This window comes from Dipodomys ordii, unplaced genomic scaffold (assembly GCF_000151885.1).
Source record: "Dipodomys ordii isolate 6190 unplaced genomic scaffold, Dord_2.0 Scaffold34, whole genome shotgun sequence".
NCBI classification, from domain to species: domain Eukaryota; kingdom Metazoa; phylum Chordata; class Mammalia; order Rodentia; family Heteromyidae; genus Dipodomys; species Dipodomys ordii.
Window position 1 is genome coordinate 782,464 of NW_012267250.1, and position 26,806 is coordinate 809,269.

Here is a 26,806-nt window from a genome sequence, read left to right on the forward strand (position 1 = left end):
TGGGTGCTGTCCCTCAGCTCTTCAGCTCAAGGCTAGCACTCTACCACTTGAGCCACAGTGCCACTTCTGGTTTTGTGGAGGTTTATTAGAGATAAGAGTCTCTCATGGATTTTGCTCCCCAGGCTGGCTTTAACCCATGATCCTCAGATTTCAGTCTCCTAAGTAGCTAGGATTATAGGCATGAGCTACTTGTGTACCTTGAACTTTTGTTGTTGTTGTTGTTTTGTTTTGGGTCCGGTCGTGGGGCTTGAACTCGGCCTGGGCGCTGTCCCTCAGCTCTTCAGCTCAAGGCTAGTGCTCTACCACTTGAGCCACAGTGCCACTTCCGGCTTTTTTCTTTTTTTGCTTATGTGGTGCTGAGGAATCCAGCCTAGGGCCTCATGCATGCAAGGCAAGTGCTCTACCACTGAGCCACCTTCCCAGCACTTGGAGTTTGTTTTAATATGTGTGTGTGTGTATATAATTTTATATAAATATAAAGAGGCATGTCGGCATTGTGCCTTTATGTTTCTCTCCTAAGAGTATCCTCTTTTGGTCTCACTGAGTGTGGGTATCTAGAATCCTGTAGAGTGTATCATATTTCTTATAACTTGAGAAAGTTCTCCTTGGAGAAAGCAGAACTTACTTCATTCATTTATTAGGCATTGATTAGACTTTTACTTTTCACCAGGCGGTGTGTGTGTTGTAATTTGGGAATACTGAGGATAACTCAGGGAAATAATGTCCACAGATAGTTTCTGTTTTTTGGAATTAACAGCTTGGTAGCAGAGAGAAACTGGCAAGTAGATAACAACCATGTACCTGGTAAATATCAGGAGAGATGTACACAGAAAGTATTAGAAAAAGCTCTTGAGAAGAATGCCCACTTGGAGTCAGTTAAAGCAGAAGTAATAGATAAGTCATATGAAAAAGTAGAAAAATAAGCTTTATTTTTTCCATATAGGAGCCTGAACTCAGGGTCTTGGACTTGCACAGTTTTCTGATGCCCAGCTTTTGCTCTACCACTTGAGTCATAACTCCAGCACTGTTATTTTGTTTGTTTGTTTTGTTGTTTTGTTTGTTTGTTTCTACTTATTTTGGAGATGGAATCTCAAGTACTTCTTTACATGACACAGCTTCAAATTGTGATCTTCTAGATTTCAGCTTCCTGAGTAGTTAGGATTACAGGCATGAGCCACTGGCACCCAGCTGGAATTTGAAAAGAAAAACAGTATCATGAAAAAGATATAAAGCCTGACTTACTAGTGACTTACAAAAATGTATAAGATCAGAGGTAGATGGGATTGTTCATGATGGATAGATAATATTGGGGCTGATAGTAAGTTGTTTTTCTCAGCTGTCAAAAGTCAACAACACAATAAGTTACTTCATTTGGAGAATAAGCAACAGTACTTCAGCACTCTGGCTTTGTTGAGGAGGAAGCACCACAGAGAGGAAGTGATTCACACAGGCTCATGACATTAAGTAGTAAACTTGGACATTGTCATTCAGTTCACTCTGAGTTACTTTCTATGGCATCTGTTTACCTCTTCTGCAGCTATGAGCCAATTTATAAAGTCAGAGTACTGCTACAGGTTAAGGCCCTGGAAAGAGGAAGAAGGGATTGAGGAAGGAAATAACCATGGAAAGCCAAAGTTGGGAACCTTCCAAAGCAAGTGGTTACTGAACTCCTGTTTCCTGTTAGCTAGCTAAATACTTTCTCATATAAGAAATTGGCAAGTATTCTACTGATGAAAGAATTCACTCCAGAAAACATCGCTAAAGGCAACAGAAAGAGTTGTTCCACTAATAGAATACTTTATTGTTGTTCTTGTTCTTTTTTTTTGGGGGGGGGTCCGGTCGTGGGGCCTGAACTCTGGGCCGGGGCGCTGTCCCTCAGCTCTTCAGCTCAAGGCTAGTGCTCTACCATTTGAGCCACAGCGCCACTTCCGGCTTTTTTTCTTTTTGCTTATGTGTTGCTGGGGAATCAAACCCAGGGCCTCAGGCATGCAAGGCAAGCGCTCTACCACTGAGCCATCTTCCCAGCCCTAGAATACTTTATAAGAAGGTTATTAAGTGTTAGAAGGAATTGTTTGCAAATGTTGAGCACTTTTTTGTATCAGTACTAGACTTGAATTCAGGGACTAAACATGGTCCCTTACCTTTTTCCCACTCAAGACTGGTGTTCTGTCATTTGAGCCACATCTCCACTTCCAACTTTTTTTCTGGTTAATTAGAGATAAGAGTTCCATGGACTTTCCTGCCTTGTCTGGCTTTCAGTTGTGATTCTCAGATCTCATCCTCCTGAGTAGCTCGAATTTGAGACGTGAACCACCAGTGCCTTTCATGATTAGCTTTTTTTTTTTTAAACTAGGACACTAAAGTGAATTGAGACTATATCTCAATTTGTGTTGTAAAGAATAATATTAAAATAACTCCTTATTATAGGTTCTTTTGTTCCATAAAACTCTTTCTGTAGCCAAAATAAGATTCAGAATGGCATTTTAGCAGTTGATCACAAAGTACAGTGAATAAGAATCTCATTACTGAAGTGAAGAATTGCTTGATGTTGGCACTTCTATTGTTTATAATTTTAGGTATACCACTGACTCAATGAAAGATTTTTCCATATATTTGTTTAATATCAGGTGAGTTAATAATTGACAAGAAGGCTCAAGTTAATGTTGTAGGAGAACTACTGGCTATTTTAAAGTCTCTAGGAAAGTAGATTCACCTTATATTAGTTGTGCATTTTTTTTCTGCATACATATGAATCATCTATTAAATGATATAAACTTACATGCATTGTTTTTGCTCATGTAGTGAGCAGCACTGTATGCTTACATTCACATTGCAACTTCCCTCCCCTGCCATTTGTTGTATTCACTTAAGCATTAGTATTGCATGGGCACAATGCTGCCAAGAATGCCAATCGCAAACTTGAAATCTCCAGGGCAGATGAACATTGAGACTGCCCCATGTCAGCTAAAGTGGTGTCACTATTTGCATAATGACAGCTTTGCCACCAGAGTCTTCGCTTCTCTAACCTTTGACTTCACCGCTGCGATAAAAGGTAAAGAAAATGGTATTTATTTTGTGTGTTGTTTGTTTATTTTTTTTGAGACATGGTCTAGCTATGTAGGATAGGCTCTCCTCAAACTCCTCCCTGCTCCAGGCTTCACCGTCTATTGGAACTACAGTCACATCTCACCAAACCCAACTCTGCTCTCCCTCTCTCCCTCCTTCCCTCTTTCCCTCTCTCCTTCCCTTCATGCTCTGTCAGTTTGGAAATAATGTTTATCTCTGAGGGTCAAGGCAAGTCATGAGGAATTGTGAATAATAGCATTGCATACAAATGCTTTCGGATCAGTCACTTTTCCTACCCTGAGGATAGTCCTTGTTCTGTGATGTTACCCAGCATGTTTCTGACTTACAACAGACCTCTGCCCATCATGCTGTCACTACAACAATACCAAGACTATTACTTAATTTTTTTATTTGGATTTATTCAACTGAATTTTTTAATATTTCCTCACAAATTGGTTTTTATTTATAAAATGTGGAAATGTTGGAGAGTGCATACTCAACTAACACAATTTAAAAGGTAATTACCTGGTTTTAGCAGAGGCAAAATAAAAATGAGCAATGTTCAATATTTTTGTACAACAATGGAGCATTTTATTTTGCCAGGGATTTGTTGCTTACAGTGTGCCCTGTCCTGGATAATCACTTCATTTTTAATATGCAGTATCAATAAATGATAGGACTATTTTTAGTCCTGAGAAACAATATAAAAGAGGTTTATTTTTGCATTTACATTTTTCCTACAGGGGTAGAACTAAAATACCTACTCAGGAAAATTATATCTATTTAATACAATTTGGGAGGTGAGTAATAGCAATCACACCAGTCCAACTGTATTGCTTTTTGCGTACTCTCCATATTCTTTGTGGTAATTACAAGCATACAACTTTTACATTGGGTTTCTTTAGCTTCCCTCTTAAGATGCATAAAAATCTTCTTATTTTAACATTGTACCATAAATTACCATAAATGTTTCCATACTTAATGTTACCTTTCTATTTATAATTGTGTGTGTGTGTGTGTGTGTGTGTGTGTGTGTGTGTGTGTCCCAGTATTGGGGCTTGAACTCAGGGTCTTGCTCTCTGATTTAACTTTTTTGCTCAAGGGTAGTGTTCTACAATTTCACACATGCTTCCATTTCTGGCTTTTTCCTGGGGGAAAAAAGAGTCTTTTAGCCAGCCTGAGCTAGCTTCCAACCTAGATCCTCAGATCTCAGCTTCCTAAGTAGCTAAGATCATAGGCATGAGCCATCAATGCCTGGCATAGTTATAAAGATGTATATACTGTCCAATTACATGCATCATAATTTCCAAAACATGTCTGTGTTATATTTCTGTCACTGTAACAAAATACCAGAAGAAGACGGCTTCTAAGGAAGATAGGTTTATTTTGGTTCATAGTTTCAGAGGTTCCAGCCCATAGCCGCTTGGCTCTGTTGTTTGGGCATGTGGTGGTACAATATATCATGACAGGAGTTGTACTGGAAGAAACTGGTTTACCTCTGGGCAAGTGAGACGCACGAGGAGACAAAAAAAAAAGGGCTAGAGGCCAGAAATGTCCTTTGAGGACATGTGATCAAAGATCTAACTTCCTTCTTTCAGGCCCCTTCTCCACCACTTTCTTCTAGTACTGAGACGAGGACCAAGATTTCATCACATGGGCCTTTGTGGGACCTTCAGGACCCAAACTTCCCATTTTTGATCCTTTAAATTGTTTCTGCATTATATATTGCTTGTAATGCAGCTATTTCATTTTGCTCCTCATGTTGGGCTTCTCGAATTGTTTTCTTGATTTTCCAGATATGGGCTTGCTACTCAACAAGTGTGCATAACTTCCTCAATCTTGATCCATTATATTATATTGCTTTCTAAAAGGACTGTTATACAGCACTTCCTGTTTCAGTGTTCTTTCACAACCACCACTAGCACTACCTGAGGATGGTCCTTGTATTGGGCGTGTGTGGGTAGGTTGATTCATAGTCTCACACTTGGAAAAGAGCTTATGTTTGAGGGTTGTTAAATGGAAAAAATAAAAGACTAGGGCTATCAAATACAGCAAGGGTTGTACCATGGGGGAAGAACATACAAAGAAACAAAAAAAAACCCACACAGTACATTATAAGTACATTAAAAAGAACAAAGAGAAAGATTTTTTGATTTTTAATTTTTTTCCAGTATCCTGCATCATGTATATACATTTTCCTGATTTGGGGAGGGGAAAGGAAATAACAAAATGCTGAAATGAGGGTACAGGATGACCCATTGTAACAATGAGATGTACAAGACATTATGTTGAAAATGAACTTTACAACTTTGCTGGGGGAGGGGGAGAGATGGGGAGGCAGGGAGGAAAAGGGGTGGTAGGGGAAAAACAAAGGAGAGGCTAACAATGATCGATAGCAAATGGATTCATTACCTTGCTCGTGTAACTGTAACCCTTCTGTACAGTATCTTTACAATGAAAATATTTTTTTAAAAGAGACTAGGGCTATGCCATAGCCGAGGTTTCCAGACCTTGACATTTTTCACTTGAACAGTCAATTCTCTTATTTCATGACATTAGATAGCTCATTATGTTCAGCTGATGAGCTATTGTTTTGTGTGTGTTTCTATTGGGGCTAGGTAGAATTTTGAATGTTAGGTCTATCGGAAGTGAGAAAGAGAGCATTGTAGATATAAAGCACAATACAAATGTGACTTACATATAGATGTTCACAAAGCTTAGTTTTCTGACAACATGATGGAGGCAGAAGTTGTAAATGTCCAGGCCGTCAGGGACAGGGTGAAGTGGAAGTACAGGTGTTACCTAAGTGTGGATTCTAGGCCTTGGCTGATGGTTGTCGCTGGGAACATATCCCAGAATCCTTTGAACTCTCTATTGTGTAAAAGAATTTGGAAATTTGGATTTTTATGATTTAATTAAATCTAAATGTGATATAGATAATCTGGATAAATGTGGCAGTTATTAATATAAACTTATTTACTAATTAGTAAATACTGTTGCAGTCAGAATGAAATGTCCCAAAGCTTGATTTTCTCTCTGCTGTCAGTTTGTGACTACTTCCACTTGACTGTACTTACAACCCTGTGAGTTAGGCAGTGAGAACAATTTTTTTTTGTATAAACAAGGACATTGAGGCTCAGAAATCATTGTTCAATAATTTGGCAGCCTGTCCTAATGAATACAGAGCCATTGTTCATTTTCTTCCCTGCTTATAACTTAACTAAAATATAATATCTATAGTACTTTAAGTAGCACTGCTTCCTAGGTTGCACACAAGTGATCAAAGTATGATTTTTATGAGTCACATGACTTGGTGTCATAGGAAAGAAACTTTGCTTAGGTTCACAGTGTTTAAGGAGGGAGATAATAGGACTAAACTTCACAGGGAGTACACCTGAGAGGTGGCATATCCTAACGACAAAGCAAGTGAGTTACATTCAAAATTATACAAGTCCACTTACCCAGGATGAAAACAAACCTTTGTGGAAAGTTACATGTAATTGAAGTCTGAAATACACCTTTACACATGGGTTTCTTTAGAGAAGCTGGCTTGACTGCTGCAGCACAGATCTGCAATGGCACATGGAGAACAGTGCTGGTAGTGGAGGCAAGTCTTCAAAGTTCCAAGGCCACCCTGTCACATCCTGAGCTCATAGACTTTGGAGAATCAGCCAACAGCCTGGTCTTGAATCCTTGCGTTTATATGTGGTTTAGATATTGAGTGCCTCCCCAACAAGTTCTATGTGCTAAATGCTTTATCCCTAGCCAGCCGCCCTCTTAGGAGACAGGGCCTAGTAGGAGATCGTCACGTGATTGGAGGCATGTCCTTGAGCAGGACAATGAAACTCTGGTCTCTTTCTTTCACAGAACAGTTTTGCTTTTCCAGGCACTCCTGCCATGATGGGTTGCTCCTCAACAAACAGAGGCCTAAGAAGCAGAATATTCACCTTCCATGGACCCAAACTCTCAAATCTCTGAGCCAAAAATAAGCCTTTTCTGTTTATAAGCTGACTGTCTCAAGTATCTGGAATAATGGCTAATACAGCTCAGTGACTCATATACTGGGGTCTGATAAGGTTTCTGTAACATCCCCAGGGGGAGGGAGAATATACTGTGTGTTATCTATCACACATGGGATCTGAAAGAATGTGGTACTCAGAGATAAAACATCAAAAATAAAGATGTAAACTCCCAAGCAAAAGTGTCACAGAACAAACTATGCAATCATTTCAAACCTCTGAATCATTTCAAAACAAGTTAACACCTTAGGACAGAAGTCTACACAGCCTTTCTCTATGAAGTGTCGGATAGTAAATATGTTAGACTTTGTAAGACACAGCGTTTCTATTCTAACTGTTCAAATCACCAAAGACAAATAGAAATAATAGGCCTGGTCATGTTCTAGTAAATTGTTTTTTACCCAAAGAGACAGACAACATTCTACTTAAGAGCTGTAAATTTGTCAGTCCCTTCTGTACAAGGAAATTACCTTATATAAATGGTAACGAGTGAGTTAAGTGGCTAAACTCACAATATTATGGTTAAATTCTTTCTTAGTTCTTTGGTTTACTTAAGGTTACTTAAAAATGCTTAACAGATTCACCCTAAGCTACTCTGAAGCTGTAGTGGTATTTTAGGTATAATCAAAGGTATTGGGACAGAGACTCTAAAAGACAGGGGCTCAAATATAACCAAAACATCTTTATATCTTGTGTGTCAGGGTAGACCTGTGGATGTCCAGTGCAAGAAGGGCAACTCTTAAGAGTTATTGAGAACCCTAGATTCTTCTGTTTTATAGTTCTGTCATCCCCAAGTGATGTCTGGGATCACATACTTGGAGCTGTCTCATCTCTATGTATATGTTTCAGTCTGTTGCAAAGAAGGTTCCAGAAGACCTGGGAAAAAGTACTTTTGCCTATAAAATGGCACATACTACTACCACTTAAGTGGTTGCTATCCCTACCCTCAAGAAAAGCTAAGAAAAATGGTATCAAATTTGGATACCATGAATAGAGCTTGGCTAAAATTTGAGAGGCTTTATAATTGGGAAATTAAAAAATAAATAAGGAATGTAGGTGGCAAAAAATAACAAATAGTCTTTGTTCCAATACAGTGTTCATAGTTATAAATAGTTATATCAATAGGAAAATATAATCATTTTTCCAGTTGAAAAAAATGTACCTTTGGACATGCAATAAAATAAAAATATGTTCCTGTTTTTGGTTTTAGATGGCCAGCAACCTTCATGCCAGCTAGCATTTTATGCCAACCTTAAATACCAACAGGAAGTCACTGGACAGAACATTTTTTCTAAGATCATATCTTGCTGTTGGAATAAGTCAAAAAAGAAGAAGAAAAGAGCACTATGGCAAAGATGAATCGATCTGGGTCTGCCACCCCTCCCGATGGAGGCTGGGGCTGGATGATTGTGGCTGGCTGTTTCCTAGTTACCATCTGTACCAGGGCAGTCACCCGGTAGGTGATTTTCTTGTTAATATTTTACAATGACCTGGATTGCCTTTCCTTCTAAATATCCTTTATTCTCTATCTGAAGTCATTGCTATGAAAATCTGTGTGTGTGTGTCTGTGTCTGTGTCTCTGTGTGTGTGTGTTCCCATCGACTGCTCAGGTATCTTTTTTTCTGGAAGTGCTGATTCTCAGGAGTCCTAGATAGTGTCTCTTCTATAGAATCTGGTGTGTGATAGTACTTTTTTGGGGAGTGTTAGGTATTTTTGGACCAAATCTAATGGCTATTCCAGTAATTTCCCCCCATGAATAGCTCTAGAAGATGTGAAAATGTATGATAAATATACCTTTTTTAATCATCTTTCACTTATTATTATTAATTTTAAATATGAAAGAATATAAACAATATAGCAGTTGTCCTGATTTGCTCATTAGAAGAAGAGTTTGTTACACCATATTTTCATAATTAATCCATTATCAAGGTTTTAAAGATTTACTAAATGACAGTAAGTTGGCATAAGTTGATGTGACTCCAGGGATGTTAATTTCTGCAAATTCATTTTCCAGATGATAATTATTAATTAGGGTAAATCTTAACCATTAAGATTTTACAGTGGAAGAGCTGGGTGCTGGTGGCTCACGCTTCTAATCCTAGCTACTCAGGAGGCTGAGATCTGAGGATCAAAGCCAGCCTGGGCAGGAAAGTCCATGAAACTCTTATTTCCAATAAACCACAAAAAAACCAGAAGTGGTGTTGTAGCTCAAGTGGTAGAGCGCTAGCCTTGAGCTGAAGAGTGCAGGGACAGCGCTCAAGCCCAGAGTTCAAGCCCCATGACGGACAAAATAAAAAGATTTTACAGTGGAAACAGAGCTAATGGACTATATGATTCAAAACTCACAAATTAAAAAAACTGAGATAATAGATCATAATTTGTAACATATGTTTTTAAGCCTAAAGATGAAGAAAATTACGTTAAGTAACAAAAGTATGATTATAAATTTAGAGATTTGTGAACATATCACATGAAATTCATTTTTACGGACGTATGTGCTATATTTATCTTAGAAGAAGAAAATATGATTTTTAAAATAATCCTTGAAAATCTCTTAGTTCACCAGGTGCTAAGCCATTGGAAGCTTGGAACCTAGAATTCAAATTAGTTTTGCGCAAGCATAAATTACTGAAAATCAAAGTGTGCTAAACATAATTGATAAATATAGACTGAGAAAGAGACAAACTGTGTCCTGAAAAGTCATGGCAGCCTTTCTAGACTACTACCTGGAGTGAGATCTTAAGGAATGGAAAGTATTTGTCCTGGGAGAAATGAAAGAGAAATATGCCTGTAGCCGAGTTCATGCCATGAGCTGAATCTGTCTCTCTGGGTGGTCACAATTAGCAGTCTCCACTCCTGAAGAGCCAAGGCCCCATGGATATGAAATGAAAGTTAAGCTGCACAGTTAATCAACTCCTGAGCTGACTTAGTAAATGACTTCAAAGCAGTGAGATGTTATAGCATTTCATTTGAGAACAGATAGGAAGTGATGTAATAGTCTTTCATAACAAATCATATGCTATTCAAAAGCATGTTTGTGCCTTCTTAAATTTTACCTCTAGCTAAAGGTCTGAAAAGGTTAAACAAGCATCTAATACACCTTCCTTTCTTACATATCTAGCTTCCCTCCTATGACTGGATAGGTTACTGAAGAAAACTGACAAGCAGACAAGAAAATAAAGCAAGGTTCTGAAAGGTCCACCCTGGGAAGGCGCGGTAGACTCTCAGAGACTTAGCCAAGGGGAGGAAGGAGTTGGCTGATTGTTTCAACCTCTGTCACACTCAGATTTCTCACACTCCTCCTCTCCTTCTCCTAGCTTTGGGTTCCTATACCCTAGACGTCAGCCAGTTTTCTCTTCCCCTTTTCACTCATAATTCTTGAAGTTGTTGTTGATTTTCATTTTCTTATATTATAGTCACTTCCTCTACCAAGTGGAATCCTTTCTTCTTTCCTTCTTCCTTTCTTCCTGAATGTGTCTTCATTCATTTGTTTGTTCCCTTCTTCTTTCTTTTCTTCCCTTGGAAAACATTGATGAGAACCCAGTCCATAACAGGTAGTAAACTAGATGTTAGGGACTCAGTGTGGGATATGACAGACGTGCTTTTGCTGTCAAGGAGCACAGTTGAATAGAGAATACAAACAGATGCAAAGGAAATTGTCTGTCCTGTGGCAGAATTTCACGAGAGGCAGTGATCCAAGTCTTAGGCATTAAGGGTGTAGACAGGGAAGACTTCTTGGAGGAGTGTATGGTTACTCTGCATCTAATACAATGAGAGAGGCAAGGAGAACATCCTAGCAAAGAAAAAAAAGACATGAAGCTTTAGAAGTGTGCAAAACCTTGGCCATGTGTGGTAAGAAGCAGGGAGGAGTTGAGCCTTACTGCAGTGAAGAGCCCAACAGGTGTGCTGAAAGGAGAGACAAAAACAGGGCTAACTCATGCCATCTCATAAAAAAAGGGGAGAAGGCTTGAAGCATGTGGACCCGATGCGTATTCTAGAAAGGTCACTGTGACCGTTGTGTGTAGAATGTACTGAAGGCAGCCATGTGTGGCACTGGAAAGATCAGTGAGAAGCCCTTGGGATGCAGTCCATACTCCAGGCTCTGACGTAATTGCTAAGCTGGCCTCAGACCTACTGGTCTGCCCAATCACTTGGTGGAAGACGGCTTCTTTTGTATTCTTTGACAATGGGATTTGTGTGAACGTTCGGTGTGGAGACAGTGAAGAGGGACTTCAGTGGATCTGAGATGTTCCCCACAGATGGCCTCAGCTGCAGCACATGCCTGGCACCTGGCCTTGTAGCTGCCAGTTCTCAGTAGCTCCTCAGAGGCAGGAAGCTGCCTCTCCTCATGGGTCCTGCAGGGGGCACCACGTCTAACAGGCTGCACTACTTGCTTGGAGCCCATCTGAAGGTTTATCAGACCTATCTCACACGTTTACCTTTCTCTCTGCCTAATCCTGCCTTTTTCTTATTCCTTCTATCAGGAAGAAATCTACAGTCTATAACCTCCAGACTGGATTCTATGCCAGTGCGTGCTGAGATTTAGAAATTAACTTTCCATACAAATCTCCTTTCTCTTAACTAATACCAAGACTCACTCCCTCCCCCTTTCCTTCCTTCCTTCCTTCCTTCGATCCTTTCTTCGTTCCTTCCTTCCTCCCTTCCTCCCTCCCTCTCTTCCTTCCTTCGTTCGTTCCTTCTTTCCTCCCTCCCTCTCTCCCTTCCTTCTCCTTCCTTCCTTCCTTCCTTCCTCTCTCTACAAGTATACTTATATCATACTGGGGGTTGAACTCAGGACCTTGAACCATGGCTCCAGCCCTTATTGTTCTAGTTGTTACTATTTTACATGCTCTCATGGCTTTGTTCAGAGCCAGCCTTGGACCATGATCCTCCTACTTGTGTCTCTCATGTTATTGAGCTTGTGGATGCTCTCACTATTCTCTGGTTGATTGTTGAGATGGGATCTTGCTTACTTTTTGTGGTCTGTCCTTGAACTGTGATCCTTCCAAACTATGCTTCCAGAACATTTTCTTGTTCTGCTTTCTCAACTTCTCCTGTTGTTTTTTTTTACTTGATGTTTAATGTTGTAAGCCAAGAATAGTGAGTTTCTTAAACTATGCACGCACAGATTTGCTATTTATCTTTATGTTATACAACCCAGCTTTATTTTTTACTTTTTTTGTTTTACTGAGGTTGGAACTCGGGATCTCTTGATTGCTAGGCAGGCACTCTACCACTCTGTCAGAAACTTTAACAGTAGGTTATTTTTCAGGTGGAGTCTTCTTTCTTTATCTAAAGCTGATCTCAAACTGAAATCCTCTTCCTTCTGTCTCCTGTGTAGCTGGGATTATAGGCAAGCAACAGCCCGACCTGCTTGTTTTGTTAAGATAAGATCTTACTAACATTTTACCTGGGCTGTGTGGTTTTCTCTGACTCCCAAGTAGATGGGAGCAACCATGCCCAATCATAATGGCAATTTTAACTGCAAACATGAGTATAGAACATGTATGTTGAATAACTGAAAGAATACAACTCACTAGGGGGTGTGTGAGGGTGGGAGTGGAGCTGGGAAGGGATGGGAAGGGGAAACAAAAGAGGAGGCAACAATGCTTGATAAGAAATATACTCACTGTCTTGCCCATGTAATTGTAACCCCTCTGTATGGTATTTTCACAATAAAAAAAAATACAGCTCACATTTTGTACATGTGTTTGTATTTCATTTTTTTCAGGACAGTGGAAATCCTGCATAAAGCAACTTCATCGGTTTTTCATTTGCTTTTCTGACACCTGCATCTACCTTCTTTCTTCCCAGTCACCACACTCAATCTAAGTGGTTACCTGTAGTACAGGTAGTAACAGGAATTCTTGGTCTTTTGTGATTTATAATCCAGTCTGTCTTTGCATTTGAATGAAGTTCCTTGAATTGTGGGTGTACTGGAATTCTGTACTCATAGGACTCTGTGAGTGTGTGTGTGTGTGTGTTTGTGTGTGTGTGTGTATGGTTGAGACTGAGGCTTGAACTTGGGGCCTTGTTCTCTCTCAGCTTTTTTACTTAAGGCTGGCAATTTACCACTTGAGCCTCGCCTCCATTCCCAGCTTTTTGCTGGTAGAGGTAAGAGTCTCACTTAACATTTTTGCCCAGGCTGGCTTTGACCTGGGATACTCAGATCTCAGCCTCTTGAGTAGATGGGATTACAGGCATGAGCCGCTGGCACTCAGCAACTCATAGGACATTTCCAAAACTACATGCAATTGTGGAAGCGAAGAAGAGCCGACACATGCAAACATCTCCTCCACTCTCATGCAGCCGCTGAAGTCCCATTGGACTTCTTTTAGAAAACCCACATTCAACGATAAAATTGCTCATTTTTAGCTATTTTAACAGACTCAAGTGTCATGCTCTTGAGTGCCAGACTTGGTTGGACTATGTAGAATGTTCTGCCCTGAGGCTGGCCCTACCTAATGCAGCTGTCCTGATGCCACCTCCAAACTCAATGCCCCCATCTTCACAGCAACAGGAAGGGAGAAAGAGAGCGCAAACAAGTAGTGACTGTGGGTTACTGAAGCACCATGAGCTGGAATTCAGACCTAGCCCAAGGCTGCAAGGCCTCAGTTCTTCCTGTTATCACCCACATCTGAAAGCATCTGGCCCTGAATCAGGACACCAGAGGAGGCTCCTCATAATGGGTGTGGTCATGCACACTGTTTCTTCTGCCTTATTTGTGTCTTTCCTTCACTAGGCAATTAACATTTTTTGATGCAAACATTTCTGCCTGTGAGTACATACACATGCATGTACAGATCTAGACACACACACACACCTACCTCTGACTATGTAAAGAAACAATCTCGATTCTCAAGTAATTAAAAATGCATAATCAGATGAAAACAATCATTTGTGTTTCAACGCTCATGTCTCATTTAGTAGATTATAATGTATTTGTTTTCAGACTTTTTCAATTTACCTAAACTCAAAAAATGTGACATTTTTATAGGAAGTATTTCATAACAATTTGTAACATATGATGAATTTATTTCCAAATCTTTAGATGCAGAACAACATCAGCATTTTAATATTTAGTAATATAGCATTTAATTTTTATTAATAAACCATACTTTGTTTTATTTATTGATAAAGACTTAAGTTATAATATTTGACTACATAAATAGTTCTCCAAATGGGAATATAATTAGTCATCAATACAGTCTTTTGGGGCTTGGTTTTTTCCTCATACAGATGAATACTGCCTCAAATGCTTTCTCTATAGCAATTAGACCCTGCCACATCTGTAGCACTTGGCCGCATTCATAAATCTGAGGTGACCTATAGCTTTCCTAACATTTCTCTGGCTCACCTCTCCTGCTAAGCTTTGCTTTTTGGGAGTACTTCAAACCTCTGCCACTACCAAAACTCCTACTGCTTCTGGAACCATATTAGCCACCACTTTGGTTGATGATGTGGAAAAGTATTGTCCCACACTACCACAGGGGCCAGAGCTTACAACCATTTTCTTCCCTTTCTTTTCTTTCTTTTTCTTTTTTTTTTGGGGTGGGGGTCCGGTCGTGGGGCCTGAACTCTGGGCCTGGGCACTGTCCCTCAGCTCTTCAGCTCAAGGCTAGTGCTCTACCACTTGAGCCACAGCACCACTTCCGGCTTTTTTTTCTTTTTGCTTATGTGGTGCTGAGGAATTGAACCCAGGGCCTCCTGCATGCAAGGCAAGTGCTCTACCACTGAGCCACCTTCCCAGCCCCCCATTTTCTTCCCTTTCTGAGTCCAAAATTTGAAGGCTGGATGTTATAATTGCCCAAATCATTATAGCTCCCACCACCTCTAAAACTATTTCCATCATTACCAAGTCTGTTGCCACCCCCATTACTACCATATGTACCACTGTCACAGCTACCACCAAAGCCATCACTGAAGTTTCCTTCAAGACCAAAATTGTCGTTGACATCAAAACCCAATCCAAAGACTGCCACTGAAGTTTCCAGAATCACTTGGGCCTCTTTGGCTAGACTAAGCATTAGGCTAAGCATTGCTTCACCAGAACTATCTTTTCAATTAAGTGGGCACCTGGACATCGCAATCTTCTCTTGGGACAGCTGTGTTTGGTTGAACAATTCTTTCAACCCTACTGTGGGGCTCTGTATTCATGGATGCATCTGTCTCCTCCACAGTGACACAAGTGACAAACACAAAGCCCTGGGGAACTCGGTGTTTGGGTCGTTTGTTACCATACATGTCTTCTCCATTGCTCAAAATGGCTCCTTAAACTCTCACTGGTTCTGCAGCTTCTCCAGTTGCTTGGGTTATAGGTGCTTGGGCTACATTTTAGGAGATTCTAACTTCATTCATGGAAAAGGAGAAAGCTATATCCTATAGCCATGTTTAGAAGTTAACAGATGTTAACAAAATATCAAGGTGACTAAAAACCAGGTTCTTGACCTGTTGTCTTATCCAAAAATAATTTTCCTTGGAGCAGTGGTCTTTGCAGCTACATGTCTATAGCAACTCCTCTGGTGGTTGAACGCTTTGATTTTGGTTCTTCGAAGTGGCCCAAATGGCCAGCTTTTGATTTCCCACTTGTTTTTGGTCCAGTGATTGAAGCTGTTGGAGACTGGATCTGAAACCTTTAAGTTCTGGCTCAATTCCACATTAATTTACCTTTCATGTCTGCATTGTATTTTTCAGATGTATCTCAATATTTTTTGTGGAGTTCCAGACATACTTTTCTCAGGATTATTCACAAACAGCATGGATCCATTCCATTGTAGATTGTATGACAATGCTCTGTGGTAAGTGTCACTTACTAGCATAGATAACCATAGTCTACCCTTGAACTGCACATGACAGTGACCTTTGACATGTCCAATAACACTAAATTGGATTGCCAATGTTTCTAAGTAGTTAAAAATTGACTAAGATAGTATAAAAGAAAATATAAATCTTATCAATCCTACCATCAACTGAACCTACCTGAATGTGCTCTTGTAATTAATGGTCTTGACTAATGCTGGAAGAGGTTGGTAATATGCTAAAAATTACCTGTACTATATGGTTCTTCTATTTGGAGATAGGGTGAGCATTTTAGAATTTGTACTAATTTCAACAGTGGCTTTCATGTAGTGTATGCATGAATAATTACTTCAAATGTTATGTCCTTCTCATTCTTCAGGCACATAAGCAATCAGTGGATAGGCTCATGAGCCATTTCTGTATCATTTCCTTAAAACATGTCAACAATTTTGCACCACATCTGATGTCTTGGTTTGTATTCTGCTCCATTCCTAGAGGTTTCCAAATTGGATTCATGTATAACATCTTTTCATGCAAAAATCTTCATGCTTACAGAAGTGGGAATATACAGGCTTGAATAATCAGGAGTTAAACAGTTCTACCATGTGTAAGTTTCATTCAAGAACAGTTAAAGGCTCTTTAGCACATGTAGAAAGTCCTAGAAGTTCATGGAACCCAACATTGCATCTACCTAGCAGAAGATAACAAATGTTGAAAGATTTTTTAATATAAATTTCAAGCCAGATTTCTGAAATTGGCTTATTATTGATTTTCTAAGACTGCGTTAAAAATTGTGATTATTTGTTTACAGCCTCAGTTCAACTAATTCTTTTATTTAGATGACTCTTAAGTATTTTAGAAAGCTTTTGTGCCTTTGGGTCATGTCTCCAGGCATAATACTTTCTTTATCTGAGGTCATTCTAGGTACTGACTCATTTTTTTTAAGAAAAAAAGCATACATGTAGATAAATGAAGAGAAGTGAGTACAATGAAATCATGAATTCAATGCATATCCTACCAATAAGAAAAGTGAAGGGAGGTGTGTGTGTTGGGAGGGTTGGGTGAGAATTTTGAAAGGGGTGACATTGATCAAGACACTTTGTATCATAAACTGCTTTGTGGAACGGCAACTTCTTTGCACAACTAGAGATAATGAAAATATTTTAAAAAGCAAAAAAAATCAAACATAGGCAGGAATCGCTGGATTATTCTAAAATGTATTTTTTGATTACAAGGAACTTGAGAGCAATTCTAGAATTAAAGTAAGTGTTATGAAAGCAGGGTTTCTTATACTCTTAACTAATATGAACGTTGCCAGGAATTGAAAGACCCTACATTTTTTTTGTAGCCCTACCTTTTTTTGTTCCTTCACCAGACTGGATTTTCAGGGTCATGCTTTGAATCACAGTATTTGTCTTTCTCAGAGAATGTGGGTGTAGTATTTTCCTCACTGTTATCTCTTGGAGAATATTTATAATCCCTATAGAGAAGCAAATGGTTTTAAATGACTAATATGGATGATTAGGTAGACTCTGAGCATTTCATGCCAGTAGCAGTGTATTTAAAGTCTATGCAAGACAGTGAGACCTTCTACCCCACTTCCCATACACATATAGTATCCCCATGTAATGTATTTGAAACAGGAGGATGTAGAGTATAAAATTTAGAGTGAAATACTACAGAGTTGGATATTGGACATGCAGTGAGAAAATTTTTCTTATCATAAACAGAGAAATGAAACTTGTTGAGTTTGTTGCAGATTTGAATGTGAATTCTGCCACTTTCCAGTGATCATATGAGGTGAATCCATGAAGATTCAGTACTTCCAGGACATTTGTTCATTCTTACCAGTCACCATTTTACCTAGGTAGGAGGTCAGTGAAAATTGAGAGGAAATGCTGATAACTGAGTCTGCCACATACATTTGAGCAAGTCCACAATTTCAAGGCGACCAAAAATGGTCATATTATGCAGAAACCAGTGAATCAGCTCTTTTGACCTTGTTCCAAGGAGGAGTGGTGTTAGCACATGTTGTTTTCTCCACTCGTCACATTTCCTTTCTCCGTCAAGTATCTGTTATCATGATTGCCAATGATGTTTGATCAATACCCCATCAAACATGCAGTTAAGCAGAGTTGATTTCTTGTTTGAAAAACACCCAAAAGTCTGAGTAATAGGATGAAGATAGGAATAAGCATATTTCAGTGCAAACCAGGCCACTTGAGTTTTATTCTAGCTCTGGTCTTTATTCTGTGTGAGTTTGGACGAATCACTTCTCTCTGGGCCCCATTTTCCAAGGTTATAAAATTACTGGGGTGCGCTTGATGCTTTAAAGCTCAGTTGTTCTCTGTTCTTCCAGTGTACCCATGTAGCCTTTTGTCAGGCCTCTCAAAGGCTTTTGTTGACCTTATTTATTATTGTTTTTGAAGCTCCACTTGGGAGTGTGGTCAGTAACCATTTATCCTGCCAAGTGGGAATTATACTGGGTGGCTTGCTTGCATCTACTGGTTTCATCTTGAGCTCATTTGCCACCAGCCTGAAGCATCTCTACCTCACTCTGGGAGTTCTTACAGGTAAGGGCACTTTGTACTACCAATCTCACCCACTCTCTTCAGGTGTTGCCAAGTACGTCAACAGATCAGTGATTCATAAAATATTTATTTTGTTAAATGCATACTTTAGTTGACATAGCTTATGTTTGCCTACCTAGCAGTTAAATGGAGATGATAATGAGATTGTATGCCCTCAATGAAAATGCATTAATACTTTAATTTAGTCATGTGATAAAAAGCAACTGCTGCTCTTCCCTTTGGCTTTAGTGTATGGGTGTGATTCTGTACTGAAGAAATAAAGCATTAGTCAGCTCAGTACGAATTGTCAGTAGTGATTATTACCCCCAAGTATCATTACTAAGACTATTACTATTGTTGTTATTTATGGTCTATGTATTAAACCCTGGGTCTTGTCCTTACTAGATAAGTGCTTTATCACTTAAGCCTTATCTTCATCTCCCTTCTTAAAAAAATTATTTTTGAGATAGGGTGTTGCTAATTTAGTCCTGGCTAACATTGAATTTGGGGTTACAGACATATGCTACCATACCCTAATTACAAAGACACAAAATATCTGTTTTCAACTTGAATTATCCTTGCTTTATAATAAATATTATTACCCAATAAGTTAGAATTCTCAATTTTAAAAATGAATGGCCTTTGTGAATACTCTTATATTGCACATTTTCTCTCAATATTAGAATATCACATTGAAGATGCATAATTAATGCATCGAGATACAACATATGTACATCTATAAATCACACTTTCAGGGCTCTAATGAGATCAAGCTGGGGTTGGTTGATGAGAATGGAGTAGCAGTTTACTCATCCACTCAGAGAAAGAGACATGAGATCCATCTCTGTCTGTGCACTGGGCCACAGAAGTTGAATGAATCAGCCCAGTATAGGATATAACCTCATAGCGAAGATGTAATATGGCTCTTGCAGCTTAAGAAGACATACCCACCCCTGTAACTGAAAAATCTGACTGCTAAGGTCAGATAGTCCCCATGTACTATTCTGATTTTGTACACTAAGAACTTCCATAGTTTCCAGTGCTGCATCCAGAAAACCCTCAGTCTTGGCAACTCTAGATCGCTAAGCACCTGCACTGTAGATGGAAGCAGGAACGGAAGGTGATTTTCCTTTCCCACCTCTGATATTCTAGATGCTGTGAAATTCAGGCTTAAAGCCCATGGGATTTTTCTAAACACTAGAGGCAAAAGAAGCTAAAAACTTTTTAGAAAACATTCTTCACTATCAATATTTTGTTCTCCAGGGACCTTAGCGATAGTTTCAGGTTGTTTGGTATTTCCCAACTATTTGAAATGATTCAGATACTTTTTTTTTCCCTGATCTTAGGGCTTGACTCTGGGCCTGGGAACTGTCCTTGAGCTCCTTTTGCTCAAGACTAGCACTCTACCCCTTGAGCCACAGGTCCACTTGTGGCTTTTTCCATGATTAACTGGAGATAAGAGTCTCATGGACTTTTCTACTTGGGCTGGCTTCAAACCATGATCCTCAGATCTCCACTTCCTGGGTAGCTAGGATTACAGGTGTGAGACACCAGCTCCACCTGCCTCTGATACTTCCATGGAGTCCTTCTCGCTATTCAGCCTAGATTCCAGAGGAGTACAGATTACTAGTGTTGTGTGTTCACAGGCAGTGAGGAGTTGAGATGACTCGCCAGATAACTTATGAGAAGGAAGGGAAAGATCAGTTTCCTTTGATTAATATTATCTAGATTTTCTAATAAATTTTAGCTTACACTGAATAATGATTTTTTAAGTATTTCCTCTGATTTTAAGAAGCCATGTTTTCAAGTATGTTCTTCCTATTAAGAAAGTCACACACCTTCTGTGTTTTTCGAATTGTGGATAGCTGGAGTGGGGTGTTCCCGCCATCTTTCTGTGCACGGACAGCTTTAAGGAGTTCCACATAGGTCAGATTCTCTTCTATCAAAACCATCTCAGTCTGAGATCGCTTTTCCCACCTGCTGCTCATGATATACCAGTACTCACAGAGGTTTCTCTCTCCCAGGTCTTGGATTTGCACTCTGTTACTCTCCAGCTATTGCCATGGTGGGCAAGTATTTCAGCAGACGGAAAGCCCTTGCTTATGGGCTTGCCATGTCGGGGAGCGGCATTGGCACCTTCATCCTGGCTCCTGTGGTTCAGCTCCTCATTGAACGGTTTTCCTGGCAGGGAGCATTACTCATTCTTGGGGGATTTGTTTTGAATCTCTGTGTTTGTGGTGCCTTGATGCGGCCACTCGCTGTTAAAGAGGACCATTCCAGTCCTGAGCAGAACCATACCTGTCTAAATGAGAAAGAAGACTCCAAGCGGACATCTCCCTATTCACCTTTCACCAAAGAATGGGTGCAGACTTGCCTTTGTGGCTCTTTACAGCAGGAATACAGCTTTTTACTGATGACAGACTTTGTGGTGTTGGCCATCTCTGTTCTGTTTATGGCTTATGGCTGCAGCCCACTTTTTGTTTATTTGGTGCCTTATGCTTTGAGTGTTGGAGTAAGTTACCAGCAAGCTGCTTTTCTTATGTCCATACTTGGAGTGATTGATATTGTTGGCAACATCACATTTGGATGGCTAACTGACAGAAGGTAAGATTTGTGAAAACCCAATTGGTCACCTCTCTGGCCACCTCTGGGAATTTAAACTTTGAACATCCCTCACCTTTTACCGTATTAAGTACCTACATCTTTCGAAGGTTCTCGAGTATTCAGTATCTGAAGGCAACTTCTCTGCTTAGAGTCTGGCAAATGATTTTTGTCAATGGACATAGAGAAAATGTGTTTTGGCTTTGTCTTCAATCTTTGTCATAAATACCCTATGTTGTCAGTCCTAAACTAGATGCTAACAAATGAAAGTAGCTGTGTTCTAATGAGACTTCACATGTGTTGAAATTAGAATTTCTCCTGCAAACTTTTATGTCACAAAATACTATTTAAAAATAATTTCTCTGAATGTTTTAAAATGCAAACGCATTCTTTTTTGACAGGTAAGTCACAAAGGCAGATAGTGGGCTAGATTTGGTCATAAATTGTCCACCTTTGTTCTAGATGTTTTAAGATAGCAAATCTGCTTAAACTGCCAAAGCCAAGGATAACTACAAGTTCTGATTGTACATTTAATATCATTTCAAGTCAGTTCAGTCCCTGATAAAAGATAGCTTCTGGCTAGGTTTTGTGGTTTTAGTTGTTTGTGAATTGCTACAGAGACTGGTTAGGAATGGAAACTGGAGAAGAATCCAGTCCAGGAAGGAGAACCAGGTACACATTATCTGTAGCCACATGTTTATTTTGATAGTGAGATAGTATTTACATTTATTAGGTTGTAAGCTTAGAACCCAAAATAATAGGAAATCTACCAATGCCCATCTGTTTGAATGAAGAGCCTAAGCTACTCATCGTCTCCTAAATGAAAGGCTTTCTCTTCTTGAATTATGACCTGGGAAAGCCTCAATCATATAGCTTCTCATAAATTGTGTCTTTGGTAATGAATCATGATCCAATATTGTAACACTGAAGTTTAATTCCACATTGTTTTTGGTGTGGTGCTAGAGACAGAACTGAGGATCTTGTGCAGGCTATGTAAGGACTATATAACTAAACTATATTTCTAACCCCTTCATACTGTTAATTAAGAAAAACAGAAAAAAACAAAAGAAAAAAAAAGAGGACTGGGAAGGTGGCTCAGTGGTAGAGCACTTGCCTTGCATGCATGAAGCCCTGGGTTTGATTCCTCAGCACCACATAAACAGAAGAAGCCAGAAGTGGTGCTAGCCTTGAGCTGAAGAGCTGAGGGACAGCACCCAGGCCCAGAGTTCAGACCCTATTACCGACAAAAAAAAAAGAAAGAAAGTAAAAAAGGAGAGGAGCAAGGGAAATCAAATTCAATCAACTAATTCAACAAGAAGTGGCCTGTTGTAGACCTGAGGGCCTGTAACAACTGGTTTAAGATCCATAAGACATAGGTTTGGGAGTCAGCTCTGCCCTGTGACACAGGGCAGAATCACCTAATTCTCAGATTATCAAGCATCTTCACCTGTCAGATGATTCAGTGCAATATTTGCCTGTCAACCTCACCATTTTTTTGAGACTCACATGATATTTTGTGTAGACAAACATTTATAAAGAAGAAACCATTATAGCTGTCATTATTCAGAATCTTTGAAATAACTGAACTTATGGATGAATTTGGAATTACAGAAGGAAACTAATAGTAGTGTCACTTGAAAAGTCTTGAAATAAGACTTAGTCCTAGTACAAGGCCATCACCACCTCTGAAAGTTCATTTTAATATCTTTCCGTTTCCCCTTTGTTTAAGCACTTGGTTTGTTGATCATCTATGATGTGCTGCATAATGTCTCTGGAAGCATTCAATATAGTAGATTACCAGAAAATATCAGCCTTCTGACATGTTACGTATTATTTCACAACCATCTCTAGAGTCATCTTATGAAATATTTAACATTCTCATCTAATAGTGAAATAATTTGAGGTCAGAGGTAGGTAGCAGGATTAAAACCATCTACATTTCTAATTTTAGACCTCATTTTCGCTCTACCAGAACATGCGTCCCAGGGAGATAAAACCTTGCATTTATGTATACCAAAAGATAGGTAGCACCTATAACATCTGAGAGGAAGCAAGCTGTATAAATACTTGTGATGCTTACTGCTGCATGGCATGGTTATGAAGTCCTTTTATAGAACCGATGCTTGTTCTTCAAATCCACAGGTGTCTGAAGAATTACCGGTATATTTGCTACCTCTTTGCTCTGGGACTAGACGGGCTATGCTATCTCTGCCTCCCAATGCTTCAAAGTCTTGCCCTCCTTGTGCCTTTCTCTTGTATCTTTGGCTACTTTGATGGAGCCTATGTGACCTTGATCCCAGTAGTAACTGCGGAAATAGTGGGAACCACCTCTTTGTCCTCAGCACTCGGTGTGATATACTTCCTTCATGCCGTGCCATACTTGGTGAGCCCACCCATTGCAGGTAGGTTTTGGGAGAGATGTCCCAACCACTTTTATCATATTGCTATGAAAAGGATGGATATACACACGTGTACACACACATATCACACACACACACACACACACACACACACACACACACACACACACACACACAATTGGCAAGAGAATTCAGAATGAAAGAGAGCAGGTTTACCAGAGCCATCCCTAAACATGATCTCCCTATCACTTTGGTCTATAATTTTCTTACACTAAGTGGCGGGGGGGGGAAGAGGGGGAGGCTTAATACCTCAAAAGAAAAAATCCCCAGCTACAATCTTGGATCCATTCCATGCTAATGATGGGAGCATATAGAATGTCTTGAGTGCCAGGCATAGGAACTGGACTCGTGATTCTTCATTTCCCATTTACACCAAATGTGGGCACTGTTAATGCTTTTGTGCAAAAGGGAAATGGTGGAAAGTGCAATTTTAGGGAATATGATGTGAAAATTAATTTAGTGATTAGGGTCAAAGGTAAATTAAGGTTCTATTTTAATAGATTAGGATCAAACTGATAATAATATAGAGTAGTGCTACAGATAAGGAGGAAATTTTGAAAAAAATATCAAGTTCATCATATGGAGAGGAAGGAGAAAAAGAAGTGAAAGATTGCTGCTGAAACAAACACAGAAATAAGAGACAGTGGTCTTGTATGAGAGTTGAAGGACTTCAAATTTAGATATGTTGATATATCTGAAGTAAGAAGGTAATAATTCTCAATGGAGCTTTGCAAGAAAATCTTCAGAGAAAGAGCATATTTGAATATACAAACTTGGGAGCCTTCAAGGAAAATACCCAGAATGTTTTGTAAACTGTGAAATGTTATAAAAACTTAGAGCAGGATTATGCAATTAACTTAACCAATATTGCATACATTAAGTAAGTATTTAAGCAAATTTTTATCACTTTTTTGTGTGTGTTTGCCAGTCCTGGGGCTTGAACTCAGGGCTTGGGCAATGCTCCCTGTGTATTATTTTTGCTCAAAGCTAGCACTCCACCACTTGAATCCAGATTCACTTCGGTTTGGGTTTTCTTTTTCTTTTGGTAGTTTATTGAAGGTAAGAGTCTTACAGACTTTCTTGCCCAGGCTGGCTTTGAATCACAATCCTCAGATCTCAGCTTTCTGAATAGCTAGTATTACAGGTGTAAGCCACCAATGACTGTCTTATTACTTTCATAATCCAGTGCCTGGGGCACTTAGTGACCCAACAGCAGATAGGTCAGAACCTGTTTCTCCTTTCTGGAGCGTGCTGTCTAGACCAATGTCTCTGGAAATGAGATGTTGGGACCCTTGATTTTCATTGTGGCCTTGTTAAAATACAGACTCCTTGACTCTCCCATTTAGGACCTGATTTGTTAGGGGCAGGTCCCAGGGAAGTGGCTGAAAGTCTCAACCATCTTCCTTGCGATCCATAATAACACCGGAGTCTGAAGGTCCAGATTTTTACCAGTCTAAGTCAAAACCTCTTTGAAGCTTGTTATATTACTTTAGAGAGAGTGTGGATGCACTTTTCATGATCACATTCTCTTAACACCCTGCATGAATTATCCCAAATTTCAATCACTCAAATGATATTGACAGAGGACACACAACAAAATTTTGAATTTTTGTATTTACTAGATTCCATGAGATTAATAATAGCTAATATCTATTGTATGATTATTAAGTACATAGCACTGTTATAAGTGCTTTAAGAATTAGTAACAACTATAAATTTATCTTAGCAGTTGCCCTAAAATAGTATTTCTCAGTATAATATTTTTAGGCAAGCTGTTTTCTATCTCAAAATTTTAATGATGGTCCGACAATCAACTGTTATTATCCTTACAAATAATGAGATTTGTGAGAGAGTGGGTAAGCACAGTAATTGAATCTTCAGCTCCACAATGTAATTTTGTTGTTGTTTGTTTGTTATAGGGTGGCTGATGGATAAGACTGGCAGCTACACTGCGTCATTCCTTCTCTGTGGATTTTCCATGGTCTTTAGTTCTGTATTGCTTGGCTTTGCAAGGCTTGTAAAGAAGATGAAAAGAACCCAGCTGCAGTTCCTTGCCAAAGAATCAGAACCCAAGCTTCAGCTATGGACCAATGGATCAGTGGCTTATTCTGTAGCAAGAGAATTAGATAAGAAAGATGAGGAAGCCCTGGCTACTGCAGTGCCTGGCTATGACCTCACATGACCAACAAATGGCTTGGCGCCCAATGGAGTTGGGGCCACAAGACTGTTCACTTTTCAACAAAGTATTGCCTTCTGAGAAGCATTATTATCCTGCTTTTGTTAACATATTTATAAAGAAAAGTAGCAAATAATATAATAATAACAACAACAACAACTCAACTTGCCTAGAGTTTCCTCATTTGGGAGTTGTATTCAAAATCTAAATGGGATCTTTAGGCAATGGAGCATAGCTCCATATAAGAACACAGCAGATATTATTAGCTGTGATTAGGAAAGACTCTTAGACATAACCAAAGCAGAGAACACTGGGCAGAAGCATTTCAGCTGAAAGTCTCTGCCTCTCTGTCTTTCCTCCTCTGAAGGCAAACAGAAACACTGACATTGTACTGTTTGAGAAGGTGGGGACAGAGTTCACTCAGGTGTGGCAGTAGAGATGCCAAGCCTTTTCATGGCAGAGTTTCTCATTAAAGGTTTAAATTGAGTGGCCAAAGAATACTTGAAATTCTTCTAAAGACTATGAGTAATGCAGACATAGAGACTTTTATTTCCCTCTTAATCTTCCAGCCAGACTTTGTCTTTGCCAAGAAGTAGATATCACTTTGAGAATAAAACAAACAAGCAAACAACAAAAACCAAAACCCTGAAATGGCATGGTTGGAAAGGAGTGACTCATAAGATCTTTTTTTTTTGGGGGGGGGGTCTGGTCATGGGGCCTGAACTCTGGGCCTGGGTGCTATCCCTCAGCTCTTCAGCTCAAGGCTAGCACTCTACCACTTGAGCCATAGCACCACTTCCGGTTTTTGTTTTTTCTGCTTATGTGGTGCTGAGGAATCGAACCCAGGGCCTCATGCATGCAAGGCAAGCACTCTACCACGGAGCCACCTTCCCAGCCCAGTCATAAAATCTTCTATGTGAAATTTCCCCCTTGACACGGCAAGCTTTTTTCCTAGGATGGTGCCCCAGGTACTCACTCTGTCACTAGAGTATACTTACTCTAAATGAGCAGAACCCAAGTCACAGGGCATCTCTCTATTTTTCCTGAAAATGTTAATAACACAAAATCTTCCTATTTCTGCTTCTTTGGCGGAAAAAATTAAAAGGTCTAATTTGAATGTAGATGTATTCCTGCTAGGAGCAGAAAAATGCTGGA

The 26,806-nt window shown here is 39.5% G+C and overlaps 1 protein-coding gene across 3 annotated transcripts in view; it reads left to right on the plus strand.

The window, feature by feature from the left end:
* Slc16a12 (solute carrier family 16, member 12) overlaps positions 1-26,314 on the plus strand; it is a 69,821-nt gene extending 43,507 nt beyond the window's left edge. For 2 of the 3 annotated variants that reach the window (XM_013017099.1, XM_013017102.1), the window contains exons 2-7: positions 8,296-8,541; positions 15,780-15,883; positions 18,314-18,457; positions 20,479-21,058; positions 23,198-23,457; positions 25,395-25,657. In XM_013017099.1, coding sequence (XP_012872553.1) covers positions 8,432-8,541; positions 15,780-15,883; positions 18,314-18,457; positions 20,479-21,058; positions 23,198-23,457; positions 25,395-25,657 — 1,461 coding nt within the window. In that variant the 5' untranslated portion in view covers positions 8,296-8,431. Of the gene's footprint in view, positions 1-8,295; positions 8,542-15,779; positions 15,884-18,313; positions 18,458-20,478; positions 21,059-23,197; positions 23,458-25,394 lie in introns of those variants that run through there. The other variant, XM_013017101.1, reaches the window with a different exon arrangement.
* Positions 26,315-26,806: the final 492 nt, after the last annotated feature.